General features: G+C 38.3%; 3 protein-coding genes and 1 pseudogene across 4 annotated transcripts; 3 read left to right on the forward strand and 1 right to left on the reverse strand.

Moving 5' to 3' along the window:
- Positions 1 to 4,314: 4,314 nt before the first annotated feature.
- On the reverse strand, positions 4,315 to 6,244 carry LOC129366999 (ecto-ADP-ribosyltransferase 4-like). Of its 2 annotated transcripts, none has more exons than XM_055041175.1 (3): positions 6,169 to 6,244; positions 5,683 to 5,815; positions 4,315 to 5,444 (listed from the first exon to the last, which is right to left on the reverse strand). In XM_055041175.1, the coding sequence occupies exons 2-3, from the start codon at positions 5,809 to 5,811 to the stop codon at positions 4,602 to 4,604; spliced, it is 972 nt and encodes a 323-aa protein (XP_054897150.1). In that variant the 5' UTR covers positions 5,812 to 5,815; positions 6,169 to 6,244; the 3' UTR covers positions 4,315 to 4,601. The 2 variants fall into 2 exon arrangements, with proteins under 2 accessions (XP_054897150.1, XP_054897149.1); XM_055041174.1 differs by lacking the exon at positions 6,169 to 6,244 and adding an exon at positions 6,090 to 6,151.
- Positions 6,245 to 6,529: 285 nt separating this feature from the next.
- LOC129366998 (ecto-ADP-ribosyltransferase 4-like) lies at positions 6,530 to 8,651 on the forward strand. The gene is made up of 3 exons (XM_055041173.1): positions 6,530 to 6,615; positions 6,775 to 6,911; positions 7,591 to 8,651. Exons 2-3 carry the CDS (start codon positions 6,777 to 6,779, stop codon positions 8,449 to 8,451), a joined length of 996 nt encoding a protein of 331 aa, XP_054897148.1. The 5' UTR covers positions 6,530 to 6,615; positions 6,775 to 6,776; the 3' UTR covers positions 8,452 to 8,651.
- A 3,461-nt stretch (positions 8,652 to 12,112) lies between these two features.
- LOC129367110 (erythroblast NAD(P)(+)--arginine ADP-ribosyltransferase-like) lies at positions 12,113 to 13,820 on the forward strand (annotated as a pseudogene).
- Positions 13,821 to 14,456: 636 nt separating this feature from the next.
- LOC129367185 (NAD(P)(+)--arginine ADP-ribosyltransferase 1-like) lies at positions 14,457 to 16,241 on the forward strand. Its single transcript, XM_055041485.1, has 3 exons — positions 14,457 to 14,584; positions 15,023 to 15,103; positions 15,201 to 16,241. Exons 2-3 carry the CDS (start codon positions 15,029 to 15,031, stop codon positions 15,966 to 15,968), a joined length of 843 nt encoding a protein of 280 aa, XP_054897460.1. The 5' UTR covers positions 14,457 to 14,584; positions 15,023 to 15,028; the 3' UTR covers positions 15,969 to 16,241.
- The last annotated feature ends 2,030 nt before the right edge of the window (positions 16,242 to 18,271 follow it).

Raw genomic sequence — 18,271 nt, forward strand, 5'->3', positions numbered from 1 at the left:
ATGTAATTTTCTACAAAGTAGAGCTTTTGATCACATTATATCTATTCTGGCTTCTCTATCCTGACTTCCTGCTAATTTCAGGAAAGTTCAAACTGTGTCTTTTGTGTCCTAATCTTAGTTCAGCCCTGATAAATCAAATAATACTGTTCTGAACATATTTTCTGGGCTCTACAAAAGCAAAGGCAGTGAAGCCATATTAAGTAATAGACATTCGTTCAACGTCAAAATGCAGGTTGTATCTAAATAAACAATCCTGAGTGACTATTTCAAAACTTCTTGACAGCTTGGCTATCAGCTGATTAATGCTGGTTCTGACCGAGCTGAGTAATTCTGCACAACACAAGGAGGAGATTGATTAATTTCCCCAGAGAAATTAATCTCTGGGGAGACTTTCTCTGCCCTTATGTTAGGAAAGCGAAAGTTGGGATATATATCTAAAATTGTTTAGTTTAAAGTGGGAGCATCAAACTCCAGTCCTTGAGGGACGCTGTCCTGTAGTTTTTAGATGTGCAACAGGAATAAAACACTGGAATGAAACGGCTTAATTACCTCCTCCTGGTGTGCATAAGATCCCAGAACCTTAATGACCCAATTACTCTATTCAGGTGTAGCAGAGGCATCTAAAAGTTACAGGACAGTCAATATATATATATATATATATATATATATATATATATTATATATATAATATATATATATATATATATATATATATATATATATATATATATATATATATATACATTACTGTCTAAACATTAAAGATTAGACAGGAGACCCGTCTAATCTTTTTTATATATATATATTTATATAGTCATTATTTCAGACTTTGGCAGGAAGCCGGAGCGCCGGAGAGAAACCTGCTAATTTATTTTTGATATTTTATTTATGAAATTTAATTACAAAATGTATTTCTGACATTTTGTAATTACGTGTCAGAAATACATTTAATTATTTCTGAGCTTTTATTCTGAAATAAAGGCTCTATGGAAGAGAGTTATGATAGAGGGGATTCAAACCCAGGACTTTGTTGCTGCAAGGCAACAGTTCTCCCAACTGAGCCACTGTGCAACTGTTTTGTTCACAAAATTAATGTTTTATTCACATTAAGGAGAATTTAGAGGCCAATTACCCAAACAGTCATGATTTTAGACTGTGGCAGGAAGCCGGAGCGCCCGGAGAGAAACCTGCAAACAGGAAACCTGTCTTATCTTTTTACCCATCCATCCCAGAAAATTTTCAGAAACTAATTTAGAAATTTCTTGCTCCTCTCAGCTTTAACGCTTTTGAGAGGAGGGGCTGGAGAAAACTTTTAATTCAAATCTATCTCTTCCTTTCTTTTTCGTAGACATACAGAAATCCCCTCCTGTTCATGTCTTCACTGCAGACAGCCGCTGCAGTGAAGACATGATCAATGGCTTTTACTACCTGAGCTCCGTGAGGTATGCATGTGTAGTATTTGATTTGTCAGAACCATTGCAGATGACCGATGACAATTTGTAGACTTCTGGTCCATATCTCCTGTACAGTGAGGGACTGGTTGGGGGTCAGTTTATTGCGCTGGCCTAGTCTGGCTGACTGCGGCAGGTGGAACACCAACACATTGTTGTTCGTCAGGCAGTGCTTGTAACTCAGCTCTGCTCCACAGCCAGGACAAATTGTTTTGAGCCTAAAGACAACCACCGTCTAAAAAGTGTTTGGATGTTGTCCTCAAAACGAGGTGTTGGCAGTTCAATTACAGGGCCACTGCTTAAGAGCTCCAAACAATTAGCCTGGCATGTGGAGCAGCTGCCCTGACTGAACAACTCTGTGTCGGTCTTTCCACCAAACGAGTCCAGCCAGACTAAAACCAGCTCCACCAATGATCTTACCTCTAATTCCCCGCCCTTTCCCAGGTCCCTCGCTGTCAGTTCTTCCAGGATGGGCTTTATCTCCTCGGGAGAAATATGTTTGCCCGGATTGCGAATTGCTGATAGAATTAAACCAGAGCAGGAGGGAATTGGCGACGCCTCCAAGAAGATCTTCTCCTGAGCGAGACATCGCTTCGTCCCGCTCAGATTCAGGACAGATTGTAACGCGGCGTTCACCCAGCTGTTAGTCAAGTTATTTGAAAACTTGCAAAGGTTTTCTGAAACGTCCCTGTCCTCTTCGGTGTCCGGTGGAGCTTCTGTCATCTGCATGTTTTCTGCCCAAAACATTTGCTCTAAAAGGTCAACGTCCCCCTCCGGGTCCATTGATCCTTGTATACTCATTCACTGTAATGTCTATGGGAAGCGAAAACTAAACACTCTATCTCCATGCAAGGAAGGCCACGGGAAAAACAGCGAGTTCCCAAATAACTGTCTGGGGAAGTTCAACAACCCTGGAAAACTTACTTCACATCTTGGTTCATTAGTTTGTACACCGTTTTCAGCTGCACAGAAAAACACCTTTACTGTGAATCAAAAAATATTACATTTATATTATACATAAACGAACATCATTTAATATGAATAAAAACTCTTCACCAGCCAGACTTGCATTGTCCCCAACGAGTTTGCTCTCTTCCTCAGAGAGAACTACCCCAGCCGGGGCAGAGCTCTCTGAGGGTGAGAGGGCTACCCCAGCCGGGGTAGCCTGGTCGTTGGGGACCCTCACAGACTCAGTGGGAGAAGAAACCTTCCCCGCCGGGTCGGTTTCTTCCATGTCCGTGCCATCAAAATCTGAATCCGTGTCACTAAAATAATCAAACATTTTCTCAATGCCTGTAGTGAGCATGTATCCGAGTCCCCAGCCGAGCGGCAGGGCAAACGGCACGAGAGCGTGAGAGAAATTAATCATAGCTACGAAACTAATAATGAAGGCGATGTCTGGATCCTGAATGTTCAATGTCTTGAGATTCCAACATTTAAAGGCTCAGAACATCTTTGATCTATTGTGATGTATGTGATGTCATCAATGACCTCATCAATGAACACACTGTAGTTCTGTGCCACGGTCTTCCTTCTGATCGTTGCAATAGAAACGATCAGATCAGTTCTGCATGACTCAAATTTATTGATGAAGTCGTGACTAAATATTGAACTAATTTTTAAAATTTATTTAGTATGAAGAGATTAACAATAGATTTATATTTGACTGAACTGTCAGCAATAATTCTACACTTGAATTACTCGTCTGATCTTTAGTTTGTTTGACACAGTGCAATATGGAAGTGAACGGCTGAAAATGTAATAAATGTTGCATTTTTGGCCCCAAGTCAAACCGAGCAGGTTAGCTAGTTTTACTGCTACATGCTATGCAAAATGGCTGCTGGAAAAGACAGCTGTTTTGTGTTTGACTTACAATTCAGAAACCACCAGCTGCGTTCTTGTTCGCTGTGCAGGAGGCTCCACTTCTTCTGCTTTTGGGTCTGACTCAGAGTCAAAGATGTACACTTGTCTAACTGTGCACCTGGTGGCAGCCATTTTGTCTAACTGCGCAACTGGTGGCAGCCATTTTGTATAACTGCGCACCTAGTGGCAGCCATTTTGGCGAGAACGTAAACGTTGAGTTGGGGGCGTGTCCAGAAGGAGCCTATTCAAATTTAAAGTGACAGAGACTCTAAAACAGCTCAAGGCTGATTTTGTGCATAAAATGTGATGAACATATTTTGAATGATTATATTCTGATTTAACAGGAATTTATTCAGATTAATTTTTAAAGTTGAGTAAAAAGTGTGATCAATACAGAGTATTAGGGCCCTACTAAGAAAAAATAAGCCATACTACCAGAAAAAAGTCATAACATTGACTTATTTCTTGCAATACTACTTTATTCTTTATTTTTTCAACTTCTCAGTGACTTTATTCTCATAATTATTTTTTTTTAGTGTCGTAGATCAGAAATCTTTAAAACTGTACAAATAATTTTAAGAAATCAACCAACCATCCATCCATCCATTTTCCGAGCACCCATCTCCCTTACGGGGTCGGGAGGTGCTGGTGCCTATCTTCAGCTGCGTTCCGGGCGAGAGGCGGGGTCACCCTGGACAGGTCGCCAGTCTGTTGCAGAGAAATCAACCAAGAACTCAAAATGTGATGCTTTACTTTTTAGAGGGAAAATCCTCCAAATGTTTTCTATATAATGAAACCAAGTTAAAGTTGTGTGTAATAAATAAAGATTTTCTGCAGCTGCGATGCTGCTGGAGACGTGGTGCTGGAGATCAACGGGTCACGGTGAAAAGCCCTGAGGATCTCCAAGGCGGTCAGGAGCGACGCCATCGACATGGTGGTGCAGAGAGGAAACGAGTTCTAGAAACTCTGAGTGACACCTGAACACATCGAGTGACAAAACTGTGAAACCTGATTCATTAATGTGAAAACTTTTATTCATATATAATGAAAGTTGAAGTGTGGACATATTTTAGCAGCTTTAGTGTTAATTTCCCAAACAGAAATTTTAAAACGGACTCATTCCACGTAGGAACAGAAATAACTCCCAAAGTGATCGAACTGCATTTAGATTGGTTAATAAAATCAATGATATTGCAGTTATACTGTGAGCTAGGGCTGATGATAAGGAAAATGCTGCATCAAATGAAATAACATGAGGTAAACATTGTTTATATTTTCTCTTTTCATTTATAAATGACAGGCTATAATTGGACTGGATAGATGTGAATTTGAAACTCTGCCAGCTGAGCAGATTCTATTGTAAAGCTTCACAATAACACAGAGCAGTAAAAGCGACAGAAGGACAAAACAAATGAAGGTGAAAATGAGCCAAAATCCCTCCACAGGTAATGCAGATAAGGAATACAACTGGTTGCTCTCTTTGTCATAAACACACTTCAAATTACTTCTGAGTTTGTAAGTGATTTTACATGAACTAGTTTGTTTCTGAACGTCAGTGACTGTAAAAACTTCATAGGGAGGAATCACCACTTGGTTATTTCTTTTCAGGATGGAGTATTTAGTTATGTTTGCTCCAAAGCAAGAGTATATCTCAAAACATGAAACATTTCCTTTAAAATTCCAATCATCAGAGCCTAAAATGAAGGTACTGAATCGGACCTGACCGGTGGAGATGTTGAGCTCCAAAACAGTTTTGGTTCTGTAGTTTGTACTCAAACACATCACCTGATTTTGTTTTAAAATTAGAATCGCCTCACTTAGTGAGGAATAAAGGGAGATGGGTTCGAAAGCGGCCCTTTGTTTTGGGGTATTTTCTGCAGGTCCAGAGTTCTTGTTCTCCTGTTTCAGCATCACATCAGTGAACATGTGTAAAGCCAGAGAATGGCTTTTCTCCATGTACTTTTCTGCTGGTTCTTTCAGGTTTTGCTCTGCTTCGTTCCAGGCTTTGCTGAAATTTGCGCTGCAGCTGTGCCATTTTTGTTCCATGGCCTCATCGTTCAGAAGCACGACTTCGGTGCTGCAGCCAGAAAACTTGTCGTCGTCGAGGTCAGAGGTCAGATGTTGAGAACTCTGAAAAGCACAGGAAAAAAATGCTTCCAGTGAGCTCAAGGGACGGCAACACACGTGGAGAACTGTTGCACATTTTCAACTTAAAAATGGTCAAAAACAATCAGACAAAGACTTGTGTGGTAACTTAAAAACACACATCAGGCTCTTGAATTTTAAATTCCAGATCAGTCATTTTATATTTCTGATAATTTGCGGCTTAAAGTACAATTGGGTAAAAATAAGACACACTGTGACTTACCTCTCCAACAGTTTCCCTCCAACTGAGACAAATATATATGATAAAAGCTACAAGCAGTCCTTCTAAAAAACATAAAAAAGCAATCACACATGCAGACGCCTTCTGTTGCCTTTTCAGAGATTGCATCATTTATCTGGGGGAAGAAAGAAAACACATCATGTAATAATCAGAGTAAGTTGAGTCGGTACCCTGAAATCGAAACTCTTTTAGAACAACTTGATCTACTTCCAAGTGACGTATATGGTGAGAAAAAAAAAATCTGGTGAAATGGAGAATTAGTGGCCCAGTTTGCAAAGCCATGGATTTCATCAATCTGTCAAAGATTTTTCACAATATTCAAGCAAACCAGAGGCAAACCGCATACAGAGTGGAGTGAAATAAATGGGGAAATAAGTTTGATAACTTACCACATGCTGTTCACCGCTGTGATGAAAGCTACATGTAAATGTTGTGTGTTTTTGTGTTTTCTGCGCTTGAATGACTCACCTTTGTTTGTGTCAGCCAGAGCTGGTAGCTGAACCAGATTCACTGGTTTTTACCATCTGGTGGATGGATCTCCCTCTCGCCGTGCAAACAGACAGGAAGTGGATTGTGCTTCTATTTATTACATACAAATGCATCCAAATGATGATAATAAAACAATTCTGCATGGTGCAGCATAGTAAACTGCAAACTAAAGCAAGAAGTTTCAAAAGAAGAGTAAGATGAAAGGTCAACTGGATCAGTTGTTTCTTATCTAGCAGTCACTTCTGTGCAAACAGCATGCAGACGCTTGGTTATTTAGAGTAGCAGGTTTATTGAAGGTGTGGGCTGAGCAGTCGCACCTGTAAATCCTGTCCTGCAAAGTTTCGGTGGAGAGAAAAAAACAGTTCTCCTCCTGGCCTCTGTCTTTTTTTGTGCTGCATGGATTATGAAGCCACTTCCAGTAAAAAGGTAAGCTTGAAAAGTTTCCATTTTGTTGCTAAAGGTGGATGACAAGATTTTAAAAAAGCCCCGCGTTTTCCTTCGACAACAGTAAATTGCTAATCTTCAAAAGCAATCAAGTTTTTTTCAAAACGTCAACAAAATTCCTCGGTCATTTCTTTAAACCAGACATGACGTTTCGGTGGGAATCAACGCGTGGGATCAAACTCCAAAACCTGGTTCCTCTTTGCGGGCTGTTGCTGGTTCTGGTCCTGTTGTACAACGACCCGTTTCTAATCCTGTGGTGGCACCAGAGACCTGATGAGGTGAGATTATTTTGTTTTCCTGAAATGAACCAAAAGATCAGAAGCGGTTTACTACTGTGCCTTGCAAAAGTATTTAGACACTTGAAGCCTTTTCACACTTTATCATGTCACAATTACACATTTCATTGTATTTTATTTGGGTTTTTTTATGTGGATTTTCCTCCTTCCTTAATTTTTATTCTCAGGGTAACCAAAACAATGCCACCAAACAACCACCAGATGGAGCTCTAAACTGTTAGAGTAACTTGCAGAGGGCAGAACAGACAGTAGTGGAAGAAAAGCTGTTGCAGGCTGTGAAAGACTTGAGTCACGACACCAACTTCAAACATCCACAACTAACTAGCTTTAGCATTCATGGTGACCTCTGTTGTGGCTGCAGCAAATATTTTTTCACATATTATCTGATGCCACACTGTCACTACATAGTGATAGTTTTAATAGATATGTAAAAACATATTGTTTTGTCTCATCATCCCTGAAGAAAAGCATTATGATACAAGCAGTATGATGCTAGCAGTACTTGTTATGACTCTATTCTTGTAATTTGATTTTTTATTGTCTTATTGTTGCTCTAATACTCATATTGTCCACAGTAGAAAAATTTCAGGAACTGAAGAAAATATTTATTTTCAATAATTTCCTGAAAGTGTTTCACATGATCAACCGTCTCTCATTCCAGTTCGCTGCAGTCTTACCCCTGGATATGTCTCCTGATTCCATTGACGACATGTATGATGGCTGTCGTTCTCAATCCATGTCTCTCATCAACCTGTATGGTGTGTTTGAGTGGCACGTCAACACGAACTTCAGCTACGCCTGGGCTCTGCATGAGAGACATGCCAAGAAACCTGTGCACAAGCACCTGCAAGACGATCACTCCACGTCCTTGTACATGTTCACAAAACTGGCCAACATCCGACGGGATTTCAACACGGCCGTGAAAACGGGAAAACACGAGTACAGCACGGACGGCTTCTGCTTTCATTTTCTGTATTTCTACTTGACCGATGCCATTCAAGCCCTGAATCCGAACCACTCGGAGTGCCGAACCGTTCACCTCAGGACTTGGAAACGCTTCAAGCAGAATGTCATAGACACAAACGTCCGCTTTGGGGGATTCACTTGGGCAGCGTCAAGCAAGCAGTCGTTTGAGGTCAACGGCAACGTCTCCTGTTTTGAAATCCAGACATGTTTCGGTGCTGACATCACGCATTACTCCAGCGTCGACCAGACGGGACAGGTGCTCATTCCGACCTACGAGGTTTTCCGGGTCACGGACGTTGTGACGGGCGACCCGTGGTGCAGCGTGGTCTACAAGCTTCAGAGCACCAAGAAACCAAAGACAGACCAAAACTGCAAACTGAGTCGGAAGATGACAGAATCCCTGTTGGGTGGAGGCAACACCGTGACCATGTCAGCATGCGCTGTGCTGCTAATGATAAACTCTTTTATTCTTGTGAGACGCAAACAGAAACGCTACGTGGCTGTTGTGTTGGGCGCTATGACCGTCCTGATCATTTTTATATTATTGCTTATTTAACTTCAGTCTTAATTTATATCATAAACACGTGTAAGATATTAAAATATCCCAAGAGACATTTTCTTTAAAAGTATTTGCTGAAAAATGAACTACAAAATGGTGAATATTTCCCCTAAATGTATATATTTGTACTGTAACTGTACATTGGGAATTTTGTGAATTCACCACACCAAATAAAATAAAGCAAAGTCATAGCTGTACTCATTTTGTAAGCCAAATTAAAAGAGCCATAAAACAGATGAAAAATGATCATTTCAAGTCCAAAATGTCTTTAAATTATTATGTTTTGTTTAATTCTAAGGTTGATTTTAACTAGTTGGTGGTTGAACTGTTTTTTTGCACAGGTTAGCATGGCCTCCAAGGACTGCAGATAATTGCAGGTCATGGAGTTTATCTGAAAAAAATCCCCAAAGTTTGGAAACGAGGAGCAAGAGATGCTCATTCCACCTTACGAGACGTTCAAGATAATCAGCAAAGCTAAACTTCTTAGTCTTATTACTTGTAAGAGTACCAGAATGCTTGAATGTAAAATATTTAGTCTTCATATTAATATATTAACATTTGATTCATTAGTCCTCAATTGATATTTTCTTCATAACCCAATCACAGCTTATTCTGTTCCAGGACTTTGGTTCTGATCAACAATAGTTTCAATGTGGCAACTGGTTGATGAAGATGTTTTATCAGTGGAATTGGTATAAAATCAATAACAGAATATCTGAATTGATCGTCTATATGTCTGCTGAGATTCGCCTGAACTCTCTGCCATCGTCTCTAAGCATCATTTGATGGTTTTTAAGGTATTTAGTCACTTAGTGTCACATTTAGCTGAATAAAAACATGGTTATTTCTATGGGGTTGAAATCACCCTTGTCAAAACTGAAAATTAATTTCATGTGTTTTTTTTGCAAAAAATGTTTAGTGTTTGTATGTTGGTGATGGTGTATCTCAAATTCAGTTGGTTTTGTGTGTTTTCGCAGACCTTATGCAGCCTGCAGCTGAAGACATAGAAGGACGTGAAACAGATGAAGATTAGCAAAAAAAAAGGAAGCTGCTGATCACAATTAACAGAAGAAGACTGTGGCTCATGAGCTTTGAGGTTTACATTTGCAATACGAAAGAAATGTGTTCTTCTGCAGATAAGTTTAGCTGATGAACTTCTGCTTCTGCCTTATGCATCAAATATACTTTAATTTTAATAAAGTCATTCAATAGGTTAATACGAATAATGTAAATTATCCACACAAGGTTAGAATGGCAGCAAAGACAGCCATCGACATTAAATCAGAGGACACAAAGGTTCGGTATTTTCCAAAAACATTCATCCATTCGTCCCACCTGGAAGTATTCACTCCAGAGAACTCCTTCATCTGACCATTAGGGGTACGGAGCCCCTCAATGGCCTTCGTCAGGCTCCCATCAGCTGCTGTGTTGTTGGGTAAAAAAAGTGAAGCATCTGTCACCAAAGATTGCACACACTCCCCCTCGTTCAGCCAACACCATGTCGAGAGCAATGCGGTTTTGGAAAGCCATCAGTGATGTAGCGGCCAGCTGCTCGTGCACCGCCTCGAAGCCTGACTGTGTGTCCAATTGCCCAGTTTTTGTACATTGAAATGGACGTAGTTGATTCTGTCAAAGTTTTTGTTTAACGTGCACCACCAACAAATTGTAGATTCTAAACCTGCTGCAATTTGGTCGGCCAATTTATATGCACCAGTTACTCCACGAGGGACCCCAATGGCGTCGATATATTGGTTCATTATTTTCCATGCAGGTCTCGTTTCTGTCAATGACGCCACTGCTGAGACAAAACACTAGTCAAAGTGTGAATTAGATGTTTTGCAGACATATGGTAAACAGAAACAGGCAATCATAAATGAATTAATGCACACATCCCTGTTACCTTCCTAGGTAATCTATCAAAAATTTTGTCACCACTGCACCACCACCAGACATCTGCATGAGAGCAGGTTAAAGTCATTGTTTACAGAGAGAACAGTCCGGTGTTAAAAACATATCAAGTTTAATCTCTGTAGTTTGCTGACATCATACTTGCCGTGGAGACTAAAACAATGATAATAGATCTAGGTGGAAAGCATACCTGAATACCTATCCTCATTCTGTAAGTAGTGCTACAAGAATATGACATGATTTGTTCCCAGATGAAAACACAAAATGAAAACAAAAAAATATGTTCGTCATTTTCATTAATGTGCAAGTTCGTTCTGCTCCTAAAGACACTGCAGGGTTGTGGACAATCTTCACCAGTTTTGAGACGGAAAAACTATTTGGTTTAACCCCCTTTGTGACCTGGACTTTGCCCTGTAGGTCGCTGAGCGTCCTGAGCATTTCAAAATTACTTTTGAAATGAAATGACCTTTTTACTGTGTGTTAAATGTATCCAAGCTGACCTTTCCACTTCATCTGGGTTTTTAGTGGGAAAAAGTTCAATCCATTCGAAGAAAGTATCAATTATTACTAAACAGTACTTTTTGCTTCACTTTTATTCAATTCTTTGAAGTCCATGTGTATTACTTGAAATGGATATTGGAGGTTAGGAAATTTTTCTCTACGCAGTCTTAGATTGCCCTGAGAGTTATGGTTAGCGCATATCAAGCAGGCCCTACAAAAAACTTTTTGAATAAGAAATAAATCCATAAACAGTATAATGTTGATGTATCTGTCCTACCATCCCCCCTGTTGAGACATGCGAAACGCCATGGCTCTATATTACATCCCAATTATACAGATTTTTTGGTAGGATAGGTTTATTTGCAGATCATTTATAGATATCACCTTCTATTTTTGCTTCTTTTTCATTTTGAGGACTTAATTGTTGCATGTCTCTTAAAGTTTCTTTTCATAAGTTTGATTTTTCATCCACATGTAGCACATTTATCTCTCCCTCAGCTGCTTTTTTTTTGCTATTTTGTCTCCAAAAGCATTCCCTAGGGACACCTTATCTGTCCCTGCAGTGTGTTTTGGTAGGTGCACAGCTTGTAGTAGTTCTTTTAATAATCCTGCATGTGTTACTGGTTTTCCTGTTGATGTTATCATACCCCTGTTCTGCCAATACTGGGCAAAGGTGTGAATGGTTGCAAACGCATATTGACTGTCGGTGTAAAAAGTCGCTTCTTTGTCTTTCATTAATTTACAAGCAGTGGTTAGTGCTATCAACTCTGCAGCCTGTGCTGAGTAATGTGAATGGAGTCTTTCAGCTTTTAGCACTTCTTTGTCGGTTACCACTGCATACCCGGTATGAGTTTTTCCCTGTTCATTTTTTCTTGAGGAGCCATCTACAAAAAGCATTTCACCTTTATCCAATGTCAGATCTTTTAAATCATTTCTACTGTTTGCTGTTTGTTCTGCTAATTCCTGACAATCATGCTTTGTACCGTCATCTTTCCTTGGAGTGTCGTCAACCTTCAGATCCCAGCAGGCAGGCCGAGCCCAGCCCTTTAAAACAGGTCTTACTTACACTATAAAACTATAGTTAAGAGTCTAGAGCAGCAACACACCGACACACATTAGTTAACTTACTTTGTGAAGTTGACCACAAGTTTCCGAAGTATTTCCATGTGTCTCTGTGGGTGGGTCTTGTTTTAGGCAGCAGAGTATTTAAGGAGCAGTCATTGTAGAAATCCTAATCCATCTGGTCTGCACTTCATCTCTTGATAATATAATCCAGAACAACTTTGTTTTTGGAAAAATGTAAGATTTGATTTCGGTTTTAAAATACAAGTATAGTGTTTGCTTGAGCTCCTGTGAGGTTAAATTCTAATATTCCTTATATATAATCATCGCGGTGATAAATATTGTTTTTTTGAACTGTTCATTTGTTGCAGGATTGCGATGATGACGGCCAAAATCTTCCTGATTGGTTCTCTGTGGTCGTCTCTTTGCTGCCTGCTTCATGCTCAACGAGAGAAGGTAAGTTTTGTTGGTGTCATAGTGCAAATTTAACATTCTTTATATAAGATTTTCTTTTTTTTTTTTTACAAAGTAAAGTTTTATATTTACTGCAACAGCATGGGCAGTTTTATTTTTGTTGAAGATCTTACATTAAATGATTCTACTTACAAAATTTATAAAAGGTCATTTTGATTTTAAGTTTGCTATGTTATTTTTTAAATTTGATTTCCTACATTGAAGCATGTAACATCACTTTTATTTCCAAATAAGAAAGTGAAGTGAATGTAATTTCATCTATATGCTGTGTTTCTCTTTGTCTTATGTATATACATATTGTATATATATATATATATTTTTTTTTTTTAATATATTTTTTTTATATATTTTTTTTTTCTCATTGCTTTCAGATTGGTGATCCGCTGGACATGGTTGTAAACTGTGTGGATGACAGGTATTCTACCTGTGCTCCACAGATGGAGAAAAAGGTCAAGAATACTTACTTTGTAAAAGAAATGAAAAATAATGTATTCAGCAAGGCATGGAACGCAGCACAAAGTTGTGCAGGTAGAAATATGAAACAAAGAGAACCAGAAGATGAAGCTCTGACAAAAGATCACATGCAAGCAATTTGTGTTTACACAGCTGGAGGACCAGCAGATTTCTATAAGGCCTTCAATAATGCAGTCAAGACCAATAAACAACAATACAGTTCATCTTTTCCTTTCCACTCTTTGCATTTCTGGCTGACCAGAGCGATGCAGATCCTCAAACACAATCATAATGAATGTTACACAACTTTCCGTAGAACCAATCCACGTTAACAGGTGAAGTCAACCAAGAAATTCGATTTGGTAATTTTGCCTCCTCCTCCAAATTATCAACTCTGACACACTTTGGTACGACAACATGCTTTAAAATTACAACCTGTCATGGAGCTTATATGAAAAATACCCAGTGCTCAAAGATCATGAGCAGGAGGTTCTGATTCCACCTTATGAGACGTTCAAGATAATCAGCACAGAAAAACCTCCAGAACTTGAAGACTGTGAGACTGTCTATGTTCTGAAACATAGTCGTATCCAGAGCAATCTTGACTGCCAAGTTGCAAAGCAAATAATTTTGTGATTTTGTTTCTTCCAGTGCATTAATTTGAAACAGTTTCATCTTGTTCTAAATTTACACCTGGCTGATCTTTAAAGAGAAAGTTCAGATTGATCTCTATTAACTTCCTCACTTATAATAAACATGCAGAAATTCAGGCTGTAGCGTAAAGCTAATGGCGAGCTTCTCTGTGCTACTTAGAACCGTTTGACTGCTGCAAGCTGAAGCTTTGGGTTTGCTTGGAGGACAGAGTTTTTAAACCATCGTTCTGCTCATGTGAAAGTATTTCTGCTGGAAGAAAATACTGTTCTTTTTCTTTATTCTGTGCAACTTCAATAAATACATTAATATGTAAATATGCGTATTGTTTCTTTAATGAATGTCAGCATTGTGCATGTATTAAATTATACATTATTTTAGAACGATTATATTTCTGCCTCCGGATCAAAACAAAAGAAGAAACATTCATAAATGCTTGTTCAATTTTATTCCATAATGACGGAGGGGGGATGTGAGTGTTTTAATGACTGTTTATCACACAATCTGTTGATTTTTGTGTCTTTAAAATCTAAGATATTTTAAAGTTGTGCATATTAGGGCTGTAGAAAAGAAACGATCTAAGAATAGTGGAGGCGAATCAACTTAAAGAGAAGTCACCAAGAATAAGGTGTGAACAGCTCAAGAGCAGAAGTGAACGAAGAGCTTATGCAGCCTGCAGCTGAAGACACAGAAGGATCTGAAACAGATGAAGATTAGCAAAAAAAAAAAGGAAGCTGCTGCTGACAATTAACAGAAGAAGACTGAGGCTCATGAGCTTTGAGGTTTACATTTGCAATAAGAAAGAAATGTGTTCTTCTGCAGATAAGTTTAGCTGATGAACTTCTGCTTCTGCTTTATATATAAAACAGTGTAGATCAGGGCTGGAGGGCAGAAGGCTTCTTCATTTTACTTGGTCAGTGTTTCTGTATTTTTTTCTTTTCACTTCATTTTCTTTGGATCCTGATCTATTTCATCATTTGGATTTTTCTGCCTAAAGAAAATAAACAACCTAACTAAAACACAGAAACCATTTTTAATATTTTGATATTCATCCTTCCAGAAGCTCTTCATATAAACTCAGGTATGACTGTTTTTTACTCTCCAATTTTCCAGAATAATTAAACTTCCCTATGGCAGAAATTTGCTTTAATTTATGGATAAAACACTTTTTAATTCATTTGTTTAATATATTTTACTTGCCTAGTTATTTTTGTTCAGCCAGGCTGATAGAACATGCTATGTCACTGTTTGTTTTGCAGAAGTACTGTCAGTTTCCAGATGTATCGTTGTAGCTCTGGAAGAAGAAACTTTCTAACATTTTTGTTTCTCTGCGTCAGTCCGGCTGCTTCTGGGAGAACAATTCCAAAAATATACATACGGTGTGGGGCAAATAAAGTTCAGCCTGCTTCTTTATTTTATGTGAAACCTTTAGATCGTGCATTCAAATGACATAAATGGGAATAGTAAGTAACAAACAATGTCAGGAAATGAAACATCTGCATTTGCTGTGTCTTTGCAGGGCTAAATGCTGAAGGTGGCAACGATGACAATGTGGACGTTCCTGCTTGTGCTGTTTGGAGCGTCTGTCTCAACTGCAATGGTAATTTAAAATTAGACAAAGAGGAGATTTGTGAGTTTCTTGATTCAGACATAAAGGTAAAGAAATGTGTAACATCTGTCTTGTTGTCTTCTGGCAGATTTCCAGATCCCAGACTGATACTCCACTCCCATTGGACATGGCTCCGGACTCTGTCGATGACATGTACGAAGGCTGCGAAAAGGAGATGGCGGACAAAGTAAAGACAGAGTTTTTGGCCAGCGAGAAAAACATGAACAACAATTTTAAACTAGTTTGGGACGAAGCGGAGAAACACTACAATAAGAAATGGAAGCCCAAGCTTAGGAAGAAAAGACCCCAAACCCTGGAGAAAGAAGAAAACATGGCCATCTATGCTTACACTCTGGACAAACCAGAAATATTCACTGAATTCAACAGCGCGGTGCGAACGCAGAGGGCTCAGTACAAGAAAACGTTTCAGTATCACTCACTGCACTTCTTCCTGACGGGCGCTGTCAGAGCTCTCAACGCTCGTGAAAGATGTCTTACCGGTTACCGCAGGGTCAACAGTAAATTCAAGCTGGAGGGCGTTCTCAACAAAGAAATTCGCTTTGGCTCTTTCACCTCGAGCTCGATGGGAACGTATCCCCGCAAAGAAAAATTTGGCGATGAGACCTGTTTCAAGATTCACACCTGCTTCGGAGCAGACGTCTCACTGTACTCCAAGTTTGGAGAATCCGAGGGAGAAGTCCTGGTTCCTCCATATGAAATCTTTAAAGTTACAGCCATAAAGCACAGATCAGTCAACAACAACCTCCCATGTAAAGTTGAGTTGGAACTGAAGAGCACAGAAAAGACTCTGTCCAACCTAAACTGCATGATCATTAAAAATGATTTCCAATTTTAGTGATGCAGAAGAGCAGATTAGATTTACACACCCGCCACTTGTCAGGATGGCAAAGCATTTAAATATAAACTCTGCTATTATTTCTGATTCTTATCCGTCTTATTACTACTTTATTATCAAAAAAGCATTTTTAAATTCGAATAAAAGCTAATACATGCATAGTTTCACCATCATAAACATCAAGACCATTTTATGAAATCAGGTCAAACATGGCTTTAGATGTATTTTTGCTTTTAACTGATGTTTAAAAATGTTTAAAAAAAAAACACGCTAAATGAGCTCATTTGACTGCAAACTGAAAGTATCTGTATACATTTCATAGCTACTATTCTTCACATGCTCCTGTAAAATGACTCATTGCATTCGATACAAATAAATCTGGTTGCCACGCCACAAATATGTCTGACTGAATTTATATTGTTTTAGTTTAGAGCTGCTTGTCAAGTAAAGATGATCAGTATACAAAGGTTCTGGTTCAGGTTGATTCAAGTCCCAAAAGAGACAATATATATATATTATATATATATATATATATATATATATATATATATATATATATATATAATATATATATATATATATATATATATATATATATATATATATATATATATATATATATATATATATATATATATATATATATATATATGAGATACACAATCAATGTAAAAATAAAAAGTAAAAATGTAAGTCCAGTTATGACAGGAATAGAACCAGCAGTCGTCATCAGTTGTTGCTAAAACCAATAAAATATACAGAATAAATACAAACAGAAATCAGCCCATTATAGTCCTATATCTTCTTCTACTTTGTTTCAGCTGTGGTTGTTTTAAAGTGCTTTATAAATAAAGTTGGTATATGGTATAGACATTTCATCTGATAAAACACTCTGCACAATGTTAGTTGGGATTACTGATCAAACAATAATAATAAATCATGAGGATTTATGAAATGAAAAGCAAATAAAAATGCTTTAAAGGAGAAAAAAATCTTCATTAACAGGATAGACTTTGCAGCTTCTTTTGTGACATTTTGGCAAGTTTTTTATTATTTTTTAACCCAGTAATCGGTAACAATAGACAAATAAATAACAATTATCATAATCACAGATTTACTTAAAATGACAGAAATTCAAATTCCAACATGTCCGTCACTTGTCAGGATGGCAAAGCATTTAAATCTAAACTCTGCTGTTATTCTGTTATTATTCTTTTATTACCGTTTCGTTTTTACAGTGGGATGTTATCAAATAAACACTTGATGGCGCTATTGTTCCATTATATTTTAGGCTTCTTGCCCAGGTGTGTTGGAGTCCATAAAACAGGCCTTAAACGACAATAATCCTAAATTTTTTGTTTGCTTTTTTCCAGATATCTAATGTACTTATTACTTCTATTTTTTATGATTCTTATCCACACAGTTTGATTCAGAATGCTGACTAATGATTTCATTGTGAAGAAATCCCAGTTTTAATATAAAAACTACTTCAATAAAGTTAATACGGTGTAATTCTAGTGATTTGCAAATAGATTTTTTTTTTTACTTTATAAACGTACTCATAATAGATAAATACATGTGTAAAATAAAGATCGGCTGTCTTTGATAAATGCTTCGTCAATAATTGAACATCTTAGTGAAAGTGTGCATATTCATGGCTGTTTCATGCCTGTATGTCAGGCATGCCGGAGGGTCGGCATCCTGCAGGTTGTCCTTCTCTCCCTGATTTAACGCATGTGGATCAAATGACGGCTCATTAGAGGCCTAAGAAGAAACACTGACCTTCTGAAAAGGTTGTCACTGCCAGCAAGGAGAGAACTAGAACATGCAGGATGTCGGCCCTCCAGGACCCACTTTGGGGACCCCTGCTGTGTGTGAACAGTGCTCACAAACACAGGATATTTGTAAAGGTGTTTGTAAATTAAAATGTGGTGTTACCTAAATTATTGCCACGGTGAATATGTGTAACATGTTTGCCGTTGGCATGCAAGTTGTAAAAATGTGTCGGTGTAGAAAAAAAAAGAAGATATTCTTGACAGTGTATGTTTAATTGTTATCCTCGACAGACCAGTTTTGCTTTGAATTACATATCTGATATGAGGACTTTAGTGGTCTCTGCAGAATCACAGGTGTACGGTACATTTCTCAAACTCTGCATGAAACACCAGATTAGACACCTGGTGACAAACATCACCGCTTCCCGTTTGCGGTTAGAAACTTTTCTCCTCTTTTGTTCATGTCACGCACAAGAGTCTGGTGTACGCCACAAAAGCAGCATAAAATGATGATGACACATGTGTCTC

The sequence above is a fragment of the Poeciliopsis prolifica genome, unplaced genomic scaffold (assembly GCF_027474105.1).
Source record: "Poeciliopsis prolifica strain line A6 unplaced genomic scaffold, Auburn_PproV2 SCAFFOLD016, whole genome shotgun sequence".
In the NCBI taxonomy this organism is placed as follows: domain Eukaryota; kingdom Metazoa; phylum Chordata; class Actinopteri; order Cyprinodontiformes; family Poeciliidae; genus Poeciliopsis; species Poeciliopsis prolifica.

What these genes read in the sequence shown, in the direction of transcription:
- LOC129366999 (XM_055041175.1), bottom strand. Translation starts at nt 5,811, where the DNA reads ATGATGCAATCTCTGAAAAGGCAACAGAAGGCGTCTGCATGTGTGATT. An exon ending in GGAGGGAAACTGTTGGAGAG is followed by an intron (nt 5,445 to 5,682) that starts GTAAGTCACAGT and finishes TGTGCTTTTCAG; the next exon opens with AGTTCTCAACATCTGACCTC.
- LOC129366998 (XM_055041173.1), top strand. Translation starts at nt 6,777, where the DNA reads ATGACGTTTCGGTGGGAATCAACGCGTGGGATCAAACTCCAAAACCTG. An exon ending in GGCACCAGAGACCTGATGAG is followed by an intron (nt 6,912 to 7,590) that starts GTGAGATTATTT and finishes CTCTCATTCCAG; the next exon opens with TTCGCTGCAGTCTTACCCCT.
- LOC129367185 (XM_055041485.1), top strand. Translation starts at nt 15,029, where the DNA reads ATGCTGAAGGTGGCAACGATGACAATGTGGACGTTCCTGCTTGTGCTG. An exon ending in CGTCTGTCTCAACTGCAATG is followed by an intron (nt 15,104 to 15,200) that starts GTAATTTAAAAT and finishes GTCTTCTGGCAG; the next exon opens with ATTTCCAGATCCCAGACTGA.